The sequence below is a fragment of the Colobus angolensis genome, unplaced genomic scaffold (assembly GCF_000951035.1).
Source record: "Colobus angolensis palliatus isolate OR3802 unplaced genomic scaffold, Cang.pa_1.0 Scaffold109, whole genome shotgun sequence".
Lineage (NCBI taxonomy): Eukaryota > Metazoa > Chordata > Mammalia > Primates > Cercopithecidae > Colobus > Colobus angolensis.
In genome coordinates, this window is record NW_012111919.1 from 7,462,037 (window position 1) to 7,483,365 (window position 21,329).

The 21,329-nt window shown below is 37.3% G+C and overlaps 1 protein-coding gene across 6 annotated transcripts in view; it reads left to right on the plus strand.

Annotated features, from left to right (window-relative positions):
• Positions 1 to 21,329, plus strand: part of PUM2 (pumilio RNA-binding family member 2) — a 108,330-nt gene that overhangs the window by 32,832 nt on the left and 54,169 nt on the right. For 5 of the 6 annotated variants that reach the window (XM_011951090.1, XM_011951105.1, XM_011951113.1 and 2 more), the window contains 5 exons: positions 427 to 535; positions 7,526 to 7,713; positions 8,281 to 8,450; positions 11,379 to 11,649; positions 11,894 to 11,987. In XM_011951090.1, the coding sequence (XP_011806480.1) occupies positions 427 to 535; positions 7,526 to 7,713; positions 8,281 to 8,450; positions 11,379 to 11,649; positions 11,894 to 11,987 (832 nt within the window). The remainder of the gene's footprint in view (positions 1 to 426; positions 536 to 7,525; positions 7,714 to 8,280; positions 8,451 to 11,378; positions 11,650 to 11,893; positions 11,988 to 21,329) is intronic. The other variant, XM_011951098.1, reaches the window with a different exon arrangement.

The following is a 21,329-nucleotide window of genomic DNA, read 5'->3' on the forward strand; positions in this document are numbered from 1 at the left end:
AGTCCCAGCTACTTGGGAGGCTGAGGCAGGAGAATGGCGTAAACCTGGGAGGCGGAGCTTGCAGTGAGCTGAGATCTGGCCACTGCACTCCAGTCCGGGCGACAGAGCAAGACTCCGCCTCAAAAAAAAAAAAAAAAGAAATTTAGTAAGCCTTTTGAATAAATTTACACTGTAATAAAAATTTATGGAAAGTGAAGAAAAGTCAGAAGTAGATTTTGAGTTTTGTTTAAGGTCTAGAATTATTAGCACCAGCACACAAAAATAAGTGGGGAGTTAATTTACTATTAACAAAACAACTTAGAAAATAGATCACTCTGAATTTTCGTTAGCATTGAAAACTAATGTATCCATAGCATTGATATGTTTGAGACTTCTTATATGTTAATTATTTGTAATTAGAATAACTGTAATTTTTCCTCCAAATAGCTTTTGCCTACCAAAAAGTTTTGGGAACCTGATGATTCAACAAAAGATGGACAAAAAGGCATATTTCTTGGGGATGATGAATGGAGAGAGACTGCATGGGGAACTTCTCGTAAGTTACTGGTATATGAATTATGAATATATTTAGCATTTTATAAGTCATATGCACCTTTTTTTTTTTTAGACAGAGTCTCCAAATTTTTGCATTTTTGTAGAGTTTCGCTGTGTTGCCCAGGCTGGTCTCAAATAACTGGGCTCATGAAATTCTCCTGCCTTGGCCTCCCAAAGTGCTGAGATGATAGGCGTGAGCCACCACACCCAGCCCTATGCACATTTTCTTAATGGCAGCTAAGAAATGTAATTTTAGAAGTATTTGTCACAATAAGATTTTATTAAGGGATTTTTTTTATCATAAAATTCTGTGGCTATTAAAAAACAAGATGCTCATGAGGTTGTGGTGAAAAAGGACCACTTATACACTAGTAGTGGGAATGTAAATTAGTTCAGCCATTGTAGAAAGCATTGTGTCAATTCCTCAGAGAAGTAAAAACAAAATTATTCAATTCAGCAATCCCATTTTTGGGTATATACCCCAAGGAATATAAATTGTGCTACCATAAGACACACACGTGTATGTTTGTAGCAGCACTATTCCATAATAGCAAAACCATGGAAAAATCTAAATGGCCATCAACAGTAGGCTGGATAAAGAAAATCTGGTACATATGCACCATGGAACACTCCGCAGCCATGAAAAAAAGATGTGAGATAATGTCCTTTGCAGCAACATGGATGGGGCTGGAGACCATTACCTTTATCAGACTAACAAAGGAACAGAAAATCAAATACCACTTGTTCTTACTTATTAGGTGGGAGCTAAATAACAAGAACACAGGACACAAAGAGGGGAACAACAGGCATGGAGGCCTCCTTGAGGGTAGAGGATGGAGGGAGAGGATCAGAAAAAATACCTGTCAGGTACTATTTTTAGTACCTGAGTAAGGAAATAATCTGTACACCAAACTCCTGTGACATGAATTTACCTATATAACAAGCTTGCACATGTACCCCCCCCACCCCGAATCTAGAATAAAAGTTTAAAAATAATAAAATTCTGAATTTTCATTTAAAATGGAGGATAGATTAACCATAGAAATTTTTAGTCTTAATTTGTGCTAGATGATCCTGACAGATTATTTAATTGCAGCTCAGCCTAGCTTTATTAGATATTTGCCACACCCAGGAAGGAAGTAGACTGTCTTGGTAAGATAGAGCTCCCAGAAAGGGAGTAGATCTTTAAATGTTTTGATTTCGACTTCATAAGTAATGGGGAGAGGCTTAGGTCTAAGAAACTGTTAAGGGAAAATTAGCTGGTGTATAAGGAGTGTAACATACAGGAGTGACAGTGTTGGCAAATTAAAGATCATAGTTAAATGCTTTTTTTTCTTTTTAAGAGGGTGTTGCTCTGTTGCCTAGGCTGGTGTGCAGTGGCACGATCTTAGCTCGCTGCCGTCTTGAACCTTTGGGCCAAAAAGATCCTTCCACGTCCTCCTCCTGAGTAGCTAGGACTATAGGCTCACACCATCACATCTGGCTAATTTTTATTTATTTTTTTTCCCTGAGATGAAGTCTCGTTCTGTCGCCCAGGCTGGAGTGCAGTGGCCCAATCTCGGCTTACTGCAAACTCTGCCTCCCAGGTTCAAGTGATTCTCCTGCCTCAGCCTCCTGAGTAGCTGGGATAATAGGTGCCTGCCACCACACCCTGCTAATTTTCATATTTTTAGTTGAGACGGGGTTTCACCATGTTGGCCAGGCTGGTCTTGAAATCTTACCTTAGGTGATTGCCCACCTCAGCCTCCCAAAGTGCTGGGATTAGGGCATGAGCCATCATGCCTGGCCAGGTCTGGCTAGTTTTTAAAACTTTTTTTTTTTTTTTTTTTTTAGAGATGGGGTCTCACTATGTTGCCCAGGCTGGTCTCGGAACTTCTGCCTTCAAGTGATCCTCCTGCCTCAGGTGTGAGCCACCTTGTTCGGCCCATAGTTGTGTTAAAGTAGTTAGCATATCTTTTTACTGATTACATTTTAAAATATTTCCAGTTAGTAAAATCTGAGAGGTGTACAGCTAGATCATGTATTTTACAAATATTTTCTTTTTTTTATTTAAGTTCATACAGTTTGCTTAAGCTCTGCAGAATGACCAAAGTAATAATGAAAACATTTTTGCATGATAATTACCCAATTATTATTTTTTCAGTATTAATCATGAGATATTTTCTTATTCTGTAAATCATGAAAATATATTAGAAGATTTAACACTTCTATATAGTATTTCATTTCATTACTGTTAAAATAATTGCCAAAAAGCTAAAATCTAAAAGGTTAAGGTCTGGAAAATGTGGTGATTTCAACAAAGTAGGTTGCAAATGTTGGCAACAAGTAATTTAGACAAAAATTTTCTTAAAATATTGTAAATTTCCTTTGAGTTCAACTAATATGTGATACATAATAGGCCAGGTTTGGAGAATATAAAAATAAATGATATGACGCTTGTCCTCAAGGGTCCCTTGTCCTTTATTTTTCTGAATTAGAATTAACCTATATTAGGTTAGACTCATAATTTTAAATAGTAATTTGGACTGGGATGTATCTTTGCTACAAAAGGCATATTTCTTGCTGAGAGCATGTGTGCTCGATAACTTGGTTGATGGACACGATTTGAAAGTTGAATGCACGACTTATTTACCAGAATGAGAACCAAAGATTTTTTAAATCTTTTATCTTTTTTTTCCCCCTAAGACCAGGTTATAAGGCTGGCTAATTTTTGTATTTTTGGTAGAGATGGGGTTTCACCATGTTGCCAAGGCTGGTCTTGAACTCCTGAGGAGCTCAAACAATCTGCCTGCCTTAGCCTCCCAAAGTGCTGTGATTAAAGGCATGAGCCACTATGCCCAGCCAACCAAAGATTTTTTGAGGTGTTGAAAAGCAAAGCATCTTGAGCACAACATGACAAAGGGAGATTATTTGAAGATAGATGATACGGAAACCGTGAAATTTATGATTTCAATTTTTTGTGCCCCTCCTCTCCCAACTCACATAACATTTTTAAAGATGAGTGTTTGTCTTTTACTAGAAACCATGAGAAAATTAGAAATGAATGGAATTTTGTTTACCTAACGAACATTTATTGAATGCCAGACACATAGAAATATGCATAACACCTTCTTGTTCTCAAGGAATTGTCGTTCTAAGAGAGTCTCTTTCTATGACTGCAGGAGACTTGACATACTCCCCTCAGCAGAACCACATTACTTGTGATTATCAGGTTCATTATGTTCTCCAGCACTTCTTGGCATTTGAACATTCTGGTTTCTGTAACTGAAATGTCCTATCACCCCCACCTCCCCATTGGTTACCTTTTTTTTAAACCCTTCATTATCAGCTGAAATACCACTTCCATCTGTAATTGCAGCACTTTAGGAGATCAAGGCTGGCAGATACTTGAGGCCAGGAGTTTGAGACCAGCTGGGCAATATAGTGAGACCCTGCACCTTCCCACCAAAAAAAAAAGAAGCACACTTCCTTTGGTGGCATTAATTCTAAGACTTGGGAGGATTGATGCCCATCTTCCTTATTTTTGCTTTTTATTTTTCTTAAATTTTACTTTTTCGTTTAAGCTCTGTTGGACTTGAATGCGCATCTTTCAGATCTCATGGTGTCATGGATTATATTTTGGTTGAAGCTCTTTTATTCTATTCTAATTGCCTTTTATTAAACCTATACTCTTGAGAACAGACTGTTTTGTTCTCGGATTCCTCATATATGGGTCATTGCTTAGCATACAAGAGAATGAATCAGTATTTCAACTGTGTAATGAATGGATGAATGATTGAAAGAAAGGATATAATGACTAGTCTCTTATGGATGCAGATACTGAAATGGAAATGTTTTGATTTAGTTTAACAAACATGGCAATCATTTCAAAATTATTACAGTTAATAAAATGATGACTGGCTACCAGTATGAAATTTGAGCCTCAATAGTTTAAATATTGAGTATTATACCTATCACAAACAATCCAGAGGAAGCTGGTAGCTTATGGGTTCTTTCAAAAAAGTTTCCAGCAATAACTGTTTGAATGTTGCCTCAAATGTGTTACTGTATTTGTATTCCATTAACTCTCAGATCTTAAATACTACCTTTACTTTTCATTCCAAAAGTATGGAGAAAAAAATATATCAAATGAATAATTTTGTTTTAAAATAAATGGAAAACTTTTAAGCTAGAAGATAATTTAGTTTTTTTTAAACCAAGAATAGAAAATTCTGTGGTATTACTGATTTTTCCGGACTTACTCATTTGTGATTATAGCGTTATAGTCCTAAGTTCTGATCTATCCAGTGCATAACTGTGAACTTGAGAAGTGTTTCTGCCAAATTGAAAGTTTATTTTATTTTATTATTTTAATTTGTTTATTTGCAGTGAGGAGCAGAGTCTCCTGTGTCACCCAGGCTGGAGTGCAGTGGCACAATCATGGCTCACCAAAGCCTTGACCTCCTGAGCTCAGGCGATCCTTTCACCTCATCAGCCTCCTTAGTAGCTGGGACTATTAAGTGCCTGTCACTGTGTCCAGCTAATTTTTGTATTCTTAGTAGAGGTGGGGTTTCGCCTTTTTGTCCAGGCTGGTCTTAAACTCCTGAGCTCAAGCAGTCCACCTGCCTCAGTCTCCCAAAGTACTGATTACAGGAGTGAGTGACTGCCTCTGGCAATTTTTTTTTTTTTTTGAGACAGAATCTCACTCTGTCACCCAGAGCAGAGTGCAGTGGTGTGAACATGGCTCACTGCAGCCTCAACCTCCTGGGTTCAAGTAATCTTCCCACCTCAGCTCTCAGCTCCTGAGACTACAGACCTGTGCTGCCATGCTTGGCTAATTTTTAAACTTTTGGTAGAGACGGGAACTCACCATGTTTCCCATGCTAGTCTTAAACTCCTCTGCTCAAGTGATCCTCCTCAGCTTCCCAAAGTGCTGAGGTAACAGGTATGAGCCCCTGGTGTCCAGCCCCTTCTCGGTTTTATCCCTGAAGGTTTATGTTGTGAATTGTTATAAATTGTCAAAGGAAGGTTAACTTTTTAAAATGATTTTTATAAGCAACTGATCCTTCAGGTAGTATCCTTTGGGTACTATGTCTACCTTTATTGACCTTTTTGGTTGTGCTGTTCTTAACATAGGTTTTTATCTGTTTATTGCCAAATGGCTCTTTCCATCTGTATTTTCAAGATATGTGCTCCAGCCAGTTAGTCTCAACCAAATGAAGAGCTTTTTATTTATTTTTTATCTTTTTTTATTATTATTATACTTTAAGTTCTAGGGTACATGTGCACAAAGCACAGGTTTATTACATAGGTATACATGTGCCATGTTGGTTTGCTGCACCCATCAACTTGTCATTTACATTAGGTATTTCTTCTAACGCTATCCCTCCTCCAGCCCCACAACCCCCAACAGGCCCAGGTGTGTGATGTTCTCCTCCCTGTGTCCGTGTGTTCTCATTGTTCAACTCCTACTTATGAGTGAGAACATGCAGTGTTGGGTTTTCTGTCCTTGTGATATTTTGCTGAGAATGATGGTTTCCAGCTTCGTCCATGTCCCTGCAAAGGACATCAACTCATCCTTTTTTATGGCTGCATAGTATTCCATGGTGTCTGTGTGCCACATTTTCTTTATCCAGCCTATTATTCATAGACATTTGGGTTGCTGCAATAAACATACGTGTGTATGTGTTTTTATAGTAGTATGATTTGTAATCCTTTGGGTATATACCCAGTATAATGAGATTGCTGAGTCAAATGATATTTCTGGTTCTAGATCTTTGAGGAATCCACACTGTCTTCCACAATGGTTGAACTCATTTACACTGCCACCAGCAGTGTAAAAGCGTTCCTATTTCTCCTCATCCTCTCCACCATCTGTTGTTTACTGACTTTTTAGTGCTCGCCATTCTAACTTGCGTGAGATGGTATCTCATTGTTTTGATTTGTGTTTCTCTGATGACCAGTGATGATGAGCATTTTTTCATATATCTGTTGGCTGCATAAATGTCTTCTTTTGAGAAGTATCTGATCATATCCTTCACCCACTTTTTGATGGGGTTGTTTTTTTCTTTCAAATTTATTTAAGTTCTTTGTAGATTCTGGATATTAGCCCTTTGTTGGATGGATAGATTGCAAAAATTTTCCCCCATTCTGTTGGTTGCCTGTTCACTCAAATGATAATTTATTTTGCTGTGCAGAAGCTCTTTAGTTTAATTAGATCCCATTTGCCAATTTTGGCTTTTGTTGCCATTGCTTTTGGTGTTTTAGTCGTGAAGTCTTTGCCCATGCCTACGTCCTGAATAGTATTGCCTAGGTTTTCTTCTGGGGTTTTTATGGTTTTAGGTCTTACATGTAAGTCTTTAATCCATCTTGAGTTAATTTTTGTATAAGTTGTAAGGAAGGGATCCAGTTTCAGCTTTCTACATATGGCTAGCCAGTTTTCCCAGCACCATTTATTAAATAGGGAATCCTTTCCCCATTTCTCGTTTTTGTCAGATTTGTCAAAGATCAGATGGCTCTAGATGTGTTATTTTTGAGGCCTCTGTTCTGTTCCATTGGTCTATATATCTATTTTGGTACCAGTACCATGCTGTTTTGGTTACTGTAACCTTGTAGTATAGTTTGAAGTCAGGTAGCGTGATGCCTCCAGCTTTGTTCTTTTTGCTTAGGATTGTCTTGGCTAGGTGGGCTCTTTTATGGTTTCATATGAAATTTAAAGTAGTTTTATCTAATTTTATGAAGAAAGTCAGTGGTAGCTTGATGGGGATAGCATTGAATCTATAAATTACCTTGGGTAGTGTGGCCATTTTCACAATACTGATTCTTCCTATCCATGAGCATGGAATGTTCTTCCATTTGTTTGTGTCCTATGAAGAACTTTATATAAAGATTATAGTAATAACATTCAAAATAGAACAATGTGCTGAGTTTTCTTCAGTATATTAATTTGTGTAACTACATTTTGTTTAAGTTAAAAGTACATGTATATAATTGTATTTTTTCTTCCAAACAGACCATTCAATGTCCCAGCCTATTATGGTACAGAGAAGATCTGGACAGGGTTTTCATGGAAACAGTGAAGTAAATGCAATACTGTCTCCGCGATCAGAAAGTGGAGGCCTTGGTGTGAGCATGGTAGAATATGTATTAAGTTCTTCTCCTGCTGATAAATTGGATTCTCGATTTAGGAAGGGAAATTTTGTAAGTATTTTGAATAAAGAAATATTTAATATTTGTTTGAGAGTTATTTGGTTACATTACTTTTATTTTTAATTCAATTTATTTTTCTGTGCCCTTCCTATAGTTAAGGGAAATTTTGTAACTATTATTGCTGTTCTTCTGCTTAGCCACTTGAAGAAGGTGAAATGATAGAACCATAGGAAATATGTATGATTTGAACCATGTTACAGAAGTCAAATCATACTAATTTTAAAACATAATCTGCAAAATTAAAATTGCTTATTCCTGGTAGTACTTGATGTGAAAGTAACTAAACAAAATCTTCTATGCATTATTTTAATCTAGTTTGTGGTGTTAACTGCTTTTCCAGCACCGCTATAGTTAAGGTTGCCTTAGCCCTTCTGTTATAAATCACTAGTTTGTACTCAATTTTTGGGCCTTTGATAAATTAATTGACTACGAAATTAAATAAGATTCAATGCTTTTATTGTTTACATGCACTGTAGTGTAGTGTTAGGTCACCTTATGGTGCCTTTTATTTTTGTGTTCTATTAAATATTCAGAATCAAACAGATTCTTTTTCCTCAGGGCACTAGAGATGCTGAAACAGATGGACCTGAGAAAGGAGATCAAAAAGGCAAGGCTTCTCCATTTGAGGAGGACCAAAACAGAGATCTTAAACAAGGAGATGATGATGATTCTAAAATAAATGGCAGAGGTTTGCCAAATGGAATGGATGCCGATTGCAAAGATTTTAAGTAAGATTTTAACTTTCTCAAGAAGAAAAGCGTATCTTTTTAGGGATTACTACTATTAGTTGATGTGACTAATTTAGACATTTTCATCATTTAGGTTTATTTCCTTTGAACTTTGTGTTAATCTCGACAAATTTTATTTTTTCACTATAAAGAAAATTTGTGATTATGAGCCATTTAAAAAAAATAATCTTCAAACCAGCCTCTGAAACAGTGCATTCTGTTGAAGGAGTAATGTTAGAAGCTGCACTTACTTTTCTGTTAATATAATAGTCTAAATTTCAACTTTTTCCTTTCTGTTAAATTTTAGTGAAGTGTAGGTTTACTCTGATTTTTTTTTTCCCCTCTTGGGAGTGCTTTTGAGCACCTTTCAGTGGAGTTTTCTTCCTTCTGAGTATTTATGCCCTGCCTCCCATTTAACTTTTAATCTTAGAAAAGAGGAGACAAAATTAGTTTAGGAATAGTAATCTTTCTTACAATATATGAGTTTGTGCTAATACTTAAGATTATTCCTGCAAATCGCAAGTGGGGAACATATTAGAGACTTTTAAAAGTTAGCTTTAAGCTCATAATTTTTTATATTACAGCTTTTTGTTGTCTTTTTATGTAGCTTTTTATTGTCTTTTTATGGCAGTTAAATAAGTACTTTAGCCTTTGGTCTTAGATTAGATAGTGTACATTTATCTACATATTAGGGAGTTGTTTGTTTGTATTGATTTTCTGTAATATTTCAATAATGAGGTGCTTTGGATCCTGTGTCTGAAAATGAGCTGTTTCTTTGAGGTCCTATGACCGTGGAATCTTACATAAAAAAGAGTATTAGGTATATGGTGGGTGGTATTCTTTTACATTTATTGCCTTTAATTATCAAAAGCAAAGTAACAATGCTTCTTAAAAACAGTGCCATTTCTATCTGTTCTGAGTGCAAAAAAGCATCCAAAACCAGTAAACCTCTTTTGACAAGAAATACATTTAATGCTATTCAGATTTAGAACTTTATTCTGAGTTTGTTCTTCACTATTACCTAATCTAAGTTTTAGTTAAGGAAATGCATTTAAAATTCAGTTGATGATAAACCCTTCAGAGTATACATTTATAATTGAAGTGTTAATACACCATTAACTATAGCAAGAAAATAGCACCACTGATAGCATTACTTTTTTTCATAATGTCCTCTATTTTTGCTATATATAAGTTACTTTGTGTGAGAGGTTATACTTCTCCCCTGAAATATTAATGTGGATTTTACATTTATTAGCATTCTGGTTTTATTCCATTAAGTTTTAGATATGTGTTTTAAATTACTAATTATTTTAGATACAGTATTAGTTATTACTTGACAATGTTAAAATGTATTAACACAATCAACAGCTGTGGTCATATGGTCACTATGCCAGCGCATCATTAATTTCTACATTAACTGATACGTCATCAATATATACATTATTGGAGTAGAACAGAAATCAATAAAATAACTATTGAACACTTTCTTTTTTTAAGAAAAAATGGCTGATTTTAAAGAAAATCCTTTTAGTTTTCTCTTTCCATATGTTCCAAATGAAAAATGAGCCTTTGGAATGTTCACGTACAAAATTAGGTGTGGTTTAAAGGGAAAGGAGTTTGAAATCTTCTGATTTTGCAAGGACAAAATGGTTGATGTTTAAATGAAATGTTAAGTTTGCTTACATACCTATAGAAACAATTCTTGTAATCAAGAAATTGCTTTGTAAACTATATGTTAGCAAATTTATTCCAATCCAGACTACCTGAAGTTGGGAAGAGTTAGATAGATGTAGCAACTGGCATTAAAAGCCAGGTGGAACAGTGCCATTTACTTAATGTACTCATGCTTGAATATCCTGTGAATGCATAGTTACTCTGAACAATAAACTCTTTCTTACAAAGGAAAGGATCCTATATAAAATATTTATGTATAAGATAAGCTATAAATGAGGATTGGTCATGAGCTGGAAATGTAAGTTTAGACCATGAAGGTGGTTAGTAAAAAAGAGAAGCCAGTACTTAAAATTTAGTCCAGTGTTAATGAATTCCTTGTGAAAATTAAGGAGACCATATAGAAGTAAGGTCCCTTTTTCTATTTTTTATGTAGAAAGATCCTTTTCTTGCTGTGTATACTTAATTTTTGATAAATGTCATACATTTCCATTTCTTTCTGATGGTTTCAACTGAACTGTTTGGTATAATAAACATTGTCTTTGGAGGGCTTTCATAGAGGGCTTTCACAAATAGTTTCTTTTGTTCTTATTAGTTGGAATCAAAAGATCATCTCTTAAGTAAGAAAACTGCTGCTTGAAAGATGACATGACTTGCTCAAAATCATATTTACAAGACAAAGTCAGGAGTCAGCCTTTTGACTTACCATGTATGGTACCCTTTTCCTGTTACATCCCACATTTTGGCCCCTTAAATAATGAAGACCATAATGATCTCTTATGGCCATATTTTTTTAAGTGTTATTAAGCAGGATGTTATGGCAAAATTATGTGTTGGCGGGGCAGGACAGCAGTATGGTAAGTGGGTTTTGGTTTTGAGCTTTTTCATATTTGCCACTTAATAATCTGCTGTTTATACACTGTTCTTTGTGACTATGACTTGAGACAGAGATTTCAGGTAGTATAAGCCTAAGTTGTGATACTGGCCAGTTTTTCTAATCTGTAAAATTGCAATATATCTTTATGTTATTCAGATTGAAGGGAGTAATCATTAATAATATTTTTTAAATCCTCAAATCATGCCAGCTCTTAAGGGGAAAGTTAAATAGAAAAAAATGCAATAAGATGGCATAGTGACCCAGAATGCCTTATTCACTGGATTTTATGACCATTTGTTCTTCATGATTTTTCTATTTTCCCATTTCACCATTTGACTTGTTACTTTTATTTATAAAGCTTTTCTATTTTCTTTATGTAGTCGTACTCCTGGAAGTCGTCAAGCCTCTCCAACTGAAGTAGTTGAGCGCTTGGGCCCCAATACTAATCCCTCAGAAGGACTGGGGCCTCTTCCTAATCCTGCAGCTAATAAACCACTTGTTGAAGAATTTTCAAATCCTGAAACTCAGAATCTGGATGCCATGGAACAAGTTGGTCTGGAATCCTTACAGTTTGACTATCCTGGTAATCAGGTACCAATGGACTCTTCAGGAGCTACTGTAGGCCTTTTTGACTACAATTCCCAGCAGCAGGTAAAAGCATGCTCTTTCTTTAAGAAGGTCCTCTTAATTATATACTGGTTTAGCCTGAAGTGCTATGTGGCATTGAAAGAATGGTAGGAGTGTTTGAGTACTAAATGTTTTATTGATTAAAGTGTCCTTGTGTTTGAGAAAGTGCTCCCCCCCTAAAAAAAAGTTCAAAATGTTTTATTCAGATTTCTAATTAGAAATGAAAGATTTTGACACTAATCTTTGTGTTAAATATTTTTCCTAATAGCTCTTTCAGAGGACTAATGCACTAACAGTTCAACAGTTAACTGCAGCTCAACAGCAGCAATATGCATTAGCAGCAGCTCAGCAGCCACATATAGGTGAGTCTTCCTCATTTTGACCAAAGTCTTGTTAAAATGTCTACGATGTTTCACTTCTCATTTACTGATTGGTGAGGTTTTGTTACTTTTTGAAACATCTGATACCAACAAGTAATAGGTTGTATGACAAAGGTATTCATTAACTAGGGAATTGTTTCTGATTATTATTTGCATCACTGGTTAAATTAAATAAAAATCTGTAATTTTATAGAAGTTGTCATCACATAAGTTTTTCTCCAATGTGAAGTTGAGAAAGTCAAACACCTGGAAATTCAAGTTTAGTTACTTGTGTCCTTTATCAAGACAGCATGTTCATTTAAATTTTTTCGTAAAATATTTTTTTCCACGAAGTTATTTGTTCTTTGACTTTTAATCTGCTAGAATTCAAGCTTGGTACATTATGTTGTCTGTACTGGGTCTCCCCCCCTACCTCCCACAGTAGTAATATGGGAATAATTTCCCTATACCCTTTACCCAATTTCCCCTAATGGCTACACTTAAATAATTGTAGTACAGTATCAAAAACAGTAATATGGTATTATTTATCACGTGTAGATTTGTGTAACCATTTTTATAAAAGCCGGTCTGATTTTGGGTAAGTTTGTATGAATACTATTCAACATCAGTCTATGGAAGGGGGTTCTCTTTCCTTAATGTCATATTGTTCCATGTTAGTGCTGTAAGGCTTCGTAAGCCCTAATTTTTATTTTTCGGTTTTTTTTGTTTGTTTTGTTTGTTTTGGAGACAGAATCTCACTCTCACCCAGGCTGGAATACAGTGGCACCATCTCGGCTCACTGCAGCCTCCACCTCCTGGGTTCAAGAGATTCTCCTGCCTCAGCCTTCTGAGTAGCTGGGATCACAGGTGCCTGCCACCACACCCAGCTAATGTTTGTATTAGTAGAGATGGGGATTTTACCATGTTGGCCAGGCTGGTCTCGAACTCCTGATGTCAGGTGATCAACCCCCGTTGGCCTCTTGAAGTGCTGGGATTGCAGGTGTGAGTCACCATGTCTGGCCTATTTTTTGTTTTCATCAAAAATATCAGGCTGCACGGTGGTGCCCTCCTTTAATCCCAGCACTTTGGGAGGCTGACGCAGGTGGATCACCTGAGGTCAGGAGTTTGAGACCAGCCTGGCCAACGTGGTAAAACCCTGTCTCTGCAAAATTAGAAAAATTAGCTGGGTGTGGCAGTGGGAGTCTGTAATCCCGGCTACTTGGGTGTCTGAGGCAGGAGAATTGCTTGAACTTGGGAGGCAGAAGCTGCAGTGAACCAAGATTGCACCACTGCCTTCCAGCCTAGGTGACAGAGATAGACTCCGCTCAAAAAACAAAAAAAAGTCCACATATATAGATGAGTGCCAATTATAGCATGTACTCTGGCCCTGTTTCATTCCTCTTTTTCCCTCTCTCTTTCCTCTTTTTTTCCCCACCCCCTTTATCCCTCATTTGTCCTCTTATGTTAGAAATGTACTGATTTCTGTCTATTCATGGACAGCACAACAGTTTTTGTTTCTTGAGGCTTTATGTTATAATATTTGGCAGGCCAAACGTCTATTACTCTTCTTTTTTGGAGTTTTAAGTTTTTGGTTCTTGCTTATTTGCTTTTTTGTATGAACTTCAAAATTAGCTTATCTACTTCCAGAAGATAGGATTAAATTTTGTAGTTTACTTAGGGAAATTTGACATCTTTATGACATCAAGCATCAGCTTTTGTTGTTGTTGTTGTTCTTGTTGTTTTTTTGACAAGGGGTCTCACTGTGTCACCCACCCTGGAGTGCAGTGGTGCAGTCTTGGCTCACTGCAACTGTTGCCTTCCAGGCTCAAGTGATCCTTTCACCTCAGCCTCCCGAGTAGCTGGGACCACAGGCGCACACCACCACACCTGGCTAATTTTTTGTAGAGACAGGGTTTCGCCATGTTGCCCAGGCTGGTCCTGAGCTCAAGTGATCCACCCACCTTAACCTCCTAAAGTGCTGGGATTAGAGGCGTGAGCCACCGTGCCCTGCTGACATCACGTATTCTTGTTCAGGGCATGATGTGTCTTTATTTTTGTTCAAGTTTACTGTAGTGTCATTTGAGTACTTTAAAATTTTTCTTACATGGGTTTGCATATTTTATTATAAGTTTATTTTATGTTTTGTTATCGTAAATGACTTTCTTCCTGTCTTTCATTGTAGCTTTAAAGTGTTATCTATGAAAACTCAAGTACCAGATATCAGATTTCATGAATGATAATTTAAAATAGTTGAATCATCTTCCCATTCTTGGAATAAAAAGACTTGTATATAACAATTATTATTTCTTTCAACATACTCTTTCAGTTTGCTAGTATTTCATTTAGGATTTTTGCATCTATATAGTTAGCTGAAATTAGTCTCTGTATTTGCAGGTTTTTCACATTTTTTGGTGTCAGCATTCTTGCTTCACAAAAATAATTTTAGATAGATCTTTCTTTTTTCTTTTCCTCCTCAAAGACAGCGTCTTACTGTCACCCAGACTGGAGTGCAGTGGTACAGCCTCAACTTCCTAGGCTGAAGTAGTCCTTTCATCTCAGCCTCCAAGGTAACTTGGGACTATAGGCTGGACCAACGATGCCTGGTGCATTTTTTGTAGAGATGGGGATTCACCCTATTGCCCAGGCTGATCTCAAACTCTCTGGGCTCAAGTAATCCACCTGACTTGGCCTCCCAAAGTGCTGGGATTATAGACATGAGCCACTGCACCCAGCCCAGCTATTTCTCTTTTATTTTAATGCCTTAGAGTATTTTAATAATATTGGACAAGTAATCTTTAAAGATGTGGCAGAACTTTTTTGTGTGTGAAACCTAATATAAATAAATTTGAAAACTTAGAAAGCATAATTTATCAAAATTGGCCCCACATTCTAACTCAGTTACACAGTTAAGCATATTCATTGTTGACAATCTTTTTGATCCAAGTCTGCCTGATTACCTCTTAGCTGGCCAGTAGCTCATTTAGAAAAGGACTAGTCAATAGAAAAATGTATAATATGTACCATATAATTTGCAGTTATTTAGTAATCGCATTTTTAAAAATTAAAAATAGGTGAAATTAATTTGAATATTTTATTTAGCTCGTATCCAAAATATTGCAAAATGTAATCAATATGGAACTTACTGATGAGAATTTTTGCATTCTTTTCTTCATGTTGTTTTTGAAATATAGCTGATCTCAAGTCAGCTTTGAATATAGCTGATCTCAAACTAGTCACATTTTAAATGCACAGTGACTATATGTGGAAAATTTTTAGAGTGTGAGTTGACAAACGTCTTCTCTACAAAGGGCTGTTGAATATTTAAAGCTTTGCATCCCATATGAGTTCAGTCAGGACTACTCCACTGTGCTGGTAAAGCATGAAAATGTTCATTAGGTGATACATAAATATTGCTGTGTTCCAGTAAAACTTCACTTATGGGTACTGAAATAGGAATTTCAAATGATTTTCATGTGTTTGAATTTTATTTTTTTGAACCATTTAAAAATACTAAAACTATTCTTAGCTAATTTGTACAAAAATAGATAAGACACAGGCTTAACCCATGTACTCGACCAGATAGAAATAATAGATAGGATAGAATGAAAACAAAAAGGCAGGGTTGTGTGATTGATTGGGGAGTTCCTAGAGTACAAAGAGTTGAGGGAGAATCCATACGGGGGTAAATTGGGAATAAAGCCAGGTGACCTGCAGATGGCTAGAAGAGGAATAAACAAAAAGGGGCCTATGCAGTACAGGCATTGGGGTTTGAGTTATAGTAACCATGTAAGAACGCCCCCAGCTAATAAAAGACTTGGCTTGGAGATTTGACCCTATAGTATGTAGTTGAGGCAATAATTCTGATACCACATAGTGGACAATTGAGTGCACGAGAAACTCTCATGTAAAATAATGTTCCAAACAAAAATGACAGTACAAACAAGAAGGATCAGCCAGAAAACATGTCGCAGGGTTCTAAGATAGGGAAGGGAACTTAAAAGTGCAAAGAACGTAAGAGTGTATTCCGTACCTTAAGAGAGAAAAGACGTGAACCGTCAGAGATCATCCGAAGTCTTAACAGAGTGCTGTGAAAAGGAGCCATTTCATGGTCTTGTAAATAAGTCATTGAAAAAATAGTTCTAGGTGAGCTGCATTATTGGCTATCACCTACCACTAAATGAATTAGGAAATAAAACGTAGTTGGTCGCCCAGAACACTGAAATTCCCTGCGATAATCAAGACATGGGATATATAAAGGAGAAATGAAAAGCTATGGAATGAATTAGAGAGTAAGTAAAAATGTACAAAGTATTTGTAAAGAAAACTAAACTTTCCCAGAAGTCTTGAATAAATGGAGACACGTGATTTTTTCTGGGCAAAACTCAGCATTATAAAAATGTCAGTTCTCCCTAAATTAATGTGTGTATTTAATATACTCTTGGTCAGAATCCCAGCAGGTTTTTTTTTTTTAACTTGAAAGCTTGATTTTGATGTTTATCTCAGAAAAATACATGGTACTTTTCTGTCACCCAGGCTTGGAGTGCAGTGGCATGATCATGGCTGATTGCAGCCTCGACCTCCCAGGCTCAAGCAATCCTCCCAGAAAAACTAGAAAATTAATGGAAAACTAAAATTAAAGTGGAAGAGGAGGACTTGCTCAACCATACTGTTTCCGAGCAAAGGGACTCACTGCCTGATGCAGTAGAAGGCAATGCTGTCGACCATGTTTTTGAGAAAAGAAAAGCTTTTTTTGTAGGTCAACCAACAAGGAGACAGGAGTCCAGCTCTATTTTATCTCCCTGTGCTGGCTTTAAGGGAGTAATTTTTATTAAAAAGGCCTTAGGGGATGGATTTTGAGATTATTAAGTGATTGGTGGAAGAAAAGGGGAGGCCTGGAAAGTCCTTAGCATGCATGCACAGCTATCTCTTCATGCCTCCCGATGGGTCGCATGTGCAGATTGCAGGAGAGTTAGTATGGAACGTGGTGGAAATTTGGGCTGTGATGTCAGCAAGTTTGTTCTGCACAGACTACAGTCAGCCATGTTGGTTTTAACTGATAAGCAGAGAGTTTCTGCATTTCTTTCTACAAATTCATTCTTTTCCTATCTACCATCCTGCAAACTCAGGAATTTTCATTAGTCATTGCTTTAACTTTTTGGAGTGCAGTTTCAGTTTTTTAAAACAATTATTACTAATGACGATTAAAATAGTGTGGTATTGGACTCAAAATATATGAGTAGATCATTGAACAAGATTACTTTGAATTTTCATTAATCACTGCTTTCTTTAACTTTTTGGAGCACAGTTTCAGTTTTTTAAAACAATTATTACTTATGACTATTAAAATAGTGTGGTACTGGACTCAAAATGTATGAGTAGATCATTGAACAAGATTACTTTGAAATAGATCTGTGTGTGCATGCTTGCTTGTTTAGGGTAGAGTGGTGAGATGAATTTCAAATCAGTGCCAAAAGAATGATTATTTGGAAAATAGCTTGTGGGGGTTATTGGGTCTTATTCCTAATGGATTGAAATTTTTAATGAGTAAAACAAAAGCAGAAAAGATTTAATTTTTAATTTACCTATTAGGTTGGCGAGTCTTCAAAATGTTTGACAGTGTTCTGTTTTGGCAGGAGTGTAAGTGGCACTCATACTTTTGGAATCTAAACTGCTACGGTTTTCCTGGAAAATAATCTAGAAAAGTGGATCAATAATTTATATGACAAAAACAGAAAAGTCAGATGTGGTGGCACCTGCTTTTATTCTCTGCTACTAGAGGTTGAGGCGGGAACATCAGTTGAGCCTAGGAGTTCGAGACCAGCATGAACTCTGCAACATAGTGAGACATCATCTCTTAAAAAAGAGAATTTGTTTTTGTTCGTTGAAGTAAATTTTTGTAAGGATATAGTAATGTACACACCTGTGTATCTAAAGGGATAATAGCATTATTTATTTATTTATAGCAAAAGATTATGAACCGTCTAAATATGTAAAGGTAGTAGACTGATAATATCATGTTCCTTCTATACAGAAGAGTACATAATATGTAGCCATTAAAAAGAATGAGTGGCTGGGCACAGTGGCTCATGCCTGTAATCCCAGTATTGTGGGGAGGTCAAGGAGGGTGGATCGCTTGAGCCCAGGAGTTTGAGACCAGCTTGGGCAATATGGCGAAACCCTGTCTCTAAAAAAATTAGCCAGGTATGGTAGTGCTTACCTGTGGTCCCAGCTACTTAGGAGACTGAGGTGGGAGGATCACTTGAGCCTGGGAGGTGAAGGCTGAAATTAGCCATGATCATGCCACTGCACTCCAAGCCTGGATGACAGAGCAAGACCTTGTCTCAAAAAAAAAAAAAAAAAAAAAAAAAAGGATGAGCTAGGTATGTATCTGTAGACAGATTTATGATACTAATTAGTAGGTGAAAAAGTGTATTGAAGTACTGTTATAGAGTACAAAATGTATGAGTATGTAAGCATTTAAAAGTATGTATACATATCAGGAAAGGTTACATGAGGATTTTCAGTTTCCTCTTTATGTCTTCCAGTATTTGAATTTTTAATAATCTTTTTATCATATAACTATAAAATATTAAATTATCCTGACTTTTAGATTTTTTAGTGGTATAAGTAGAACAGGAATCCTAATACATTGTTTTCTACTTTTGTGCTAAAGATAATCCATGATAGATGAAGCTGCAAACCGAAAGATATCCGAGACAGGTCTCAATCAATTTAGAAAGTTTATTTTGCCAAGTTTAAGGACATAACCTGTGTCACAGCCTCAGGAGGTCCTGACAACATGTGCCCAAGGTGGTTGGGGCACAACTTAGTTTTATACATTTTAGGGAGACGTGAGATACCAGTCAATATGCCTAAGATGTGCATTGGTTTGGTCCGGAAATATGGAACAACTGGAAGCTGGGTGGAGGCTACCAAGGCATAGGTAAATAAGAGACAAATGATTGCATTCTTTTGAGTTCCTGATTAGTTTTTCACTGAATGCACAATTTACAGGAATAATCACTTATGCGTTAGTCTGACTTAGTGAAGAAATCAGATATGCTTTTTTCTCATGTGAGCAGAGGGATGACTTTGAGCTCTGCCTGTCCTTTGTCCATGAGGAATTTTCTTGCGGGCAAACTGTGAGGCAGATATGTAGCTTTTTTTCTCTCTTTCAATCTTTATAGCTATCTTATTTAGGAATAGAATGGGAGGCAGGATTTGCCCAATGCAATTCCTAGCTTTTCTTTTTGGCTTGGTGATTTTGGGGAGATTTATTTTCACTAACCTGAGTGGAATCTTGCAACCTTTTTGACCTAGGGCATAGTTAAAAATAGGACTCAACACATGACTTTAAAATGAAAGGATTTTATTGAACTCATAGTTTAACTCATATTTTCTTCATAAGAAGTATAAACCAAAATACAATTCTAAAGCCCCCAGCAACCATCTGAATGGACTTCTTCCTTGGCCAGAGTGCTCTTAAAATTTAACTTGAGGCCAGGTGCAATGGTTCACGCTTGTAATCCCAGCACTTTGGGAAGCCGAGGCAGGCAGATCACCTGAGGTCGGGAGTTCGCCACCAGTGTGACCAACATGGAGAAACCTGTCTCTACTAAAAATACAAAATTAGCCAGGTGTGGTGGCACATGCCTGTAATCCCAGCTACTTGGGAGGCTGAGGCAGGAGAATCACTGGAACCCGGGAGGCAGAGGTTGCGGTGAGCCAAGATCATGCTACTGCACTCCAACCTGGACAACAAGAGCAAAACTCCCCGTCTCGGGGGAGAAAAAAAAAAAAAACCTGGAAGACTGGTTCAGGCTATGATGGGAAGTGGGGGTTGGACATGCTTCATTATACCTCTCCAGCATTAACAGCAACGCAGACCTTAAGTCTGATAAGGAACAGAGTCTATTCTCTCTGAAGCCTGCTATCTGGAAGATTCATCTGAATGATAAAACTTTTGTTTCCACAACCTCTTATCGCAACCCAAGCATTTCCTTTCTGTTGATCCCAGGTCTTTAGATAAACTCAACCAGTTTGTCAACCAGAAAATTTTAAAATGTACCTAGAGCCCTCATATTTGGCTCAGAATAAATCTCTTCAAATAATTCACCGAGTTTGACTCTTCATAGATAAAAGCAGGTTTCTTAAATGGCTGTGTTGTGCCTAGACATGAAATCAGTGTTGAGGCTTGTATTTTTTTAAATTAAATAGGCTATAGAAAATGATTTTGTATAGGGAAAACTCTAAAACTATGTTGTTGTTATTTATTTAGGAGACAGAGTCTTACACTGTTGGCCCGGCTGGAGTGCAGTGGTGTGATCTTGGCTCACTGCAACCTCCACTTCCTGGATTCAAGCAATTCTCATGCCTCAGCTTCCCGAGTAGCTGGGATTACAGGCATGCACTACCACACCCAGCTAATTTTTATATTTTTGATAGAGACGGGGTTTCACTGTTGGCCAGGCCGGTCTTGAACTCCTGGCCTCAAGTGATCTGCCTACCTCGGCCTCCCAAAGTCCTGGGATCACAGGTGTGAGCCACCATGCCCGGCCTAAAACCTTGTTTTTCCTCTACTCTCACGCCGTGACAACATAGACTACTTCTGTGACCCATGTGTAGGTGGTTTTCTCCACACACCAAACAGGAGACACCAGCTGGGTGTCCTCTAATACAGTTCCATCGCTGTCTACCCAGAGACAGTGTCAGATCCCAGAAGTTGAGGCCTCGGTCTCCAAGACTGCTTTCCACCCCCAACACAACACTAGTCGCAAGTCTGGGCCTCCAGAACGTCTGACCGACTGGCTTCAAGGTGGAGTTCCCACAAACCCCTCTTTGGGTTTGATTTGCTGGAGTGCCTCACAGTACACTTACTTTTACTGGTTTATTATGAAAGATACTGTAAAGGATACAGGTGTACAGAGCTGCTGGGTATGGCGAGGTATGGAGGAAGGGGTGCGGAGCTTCCACGCCCTCCCTGGGCGTGCCCCGCTTCAGGAGCCTGAATTTTGATTTTAAGGCCTAGTAAGATATATTTTCCTTTTGAATACTTTTGAAAAATATTACTATTATTATTTATTATTATTTTTATTTTTATTTTTTTGAGATGGAGTCTCGTCCTCTTGCCCAGACTGGAGTACAGTAGTGTGATCTCGGCTCACTGCAACCTCTGCCTCCGGGGTTCAAGTGATTCTGCTGCCTCAGCCTCTTGAGTAGCTGGGATTACAGGCGTCTGCCACCACTCCCAGCTAATTTTTTTGTATTTTTAGTAGAGACAGGGTTTCACCATGTTGGCCAGGCTGGTCTTGAACTCCTGACCTCGGTTGTTCCACCCACCTCGGC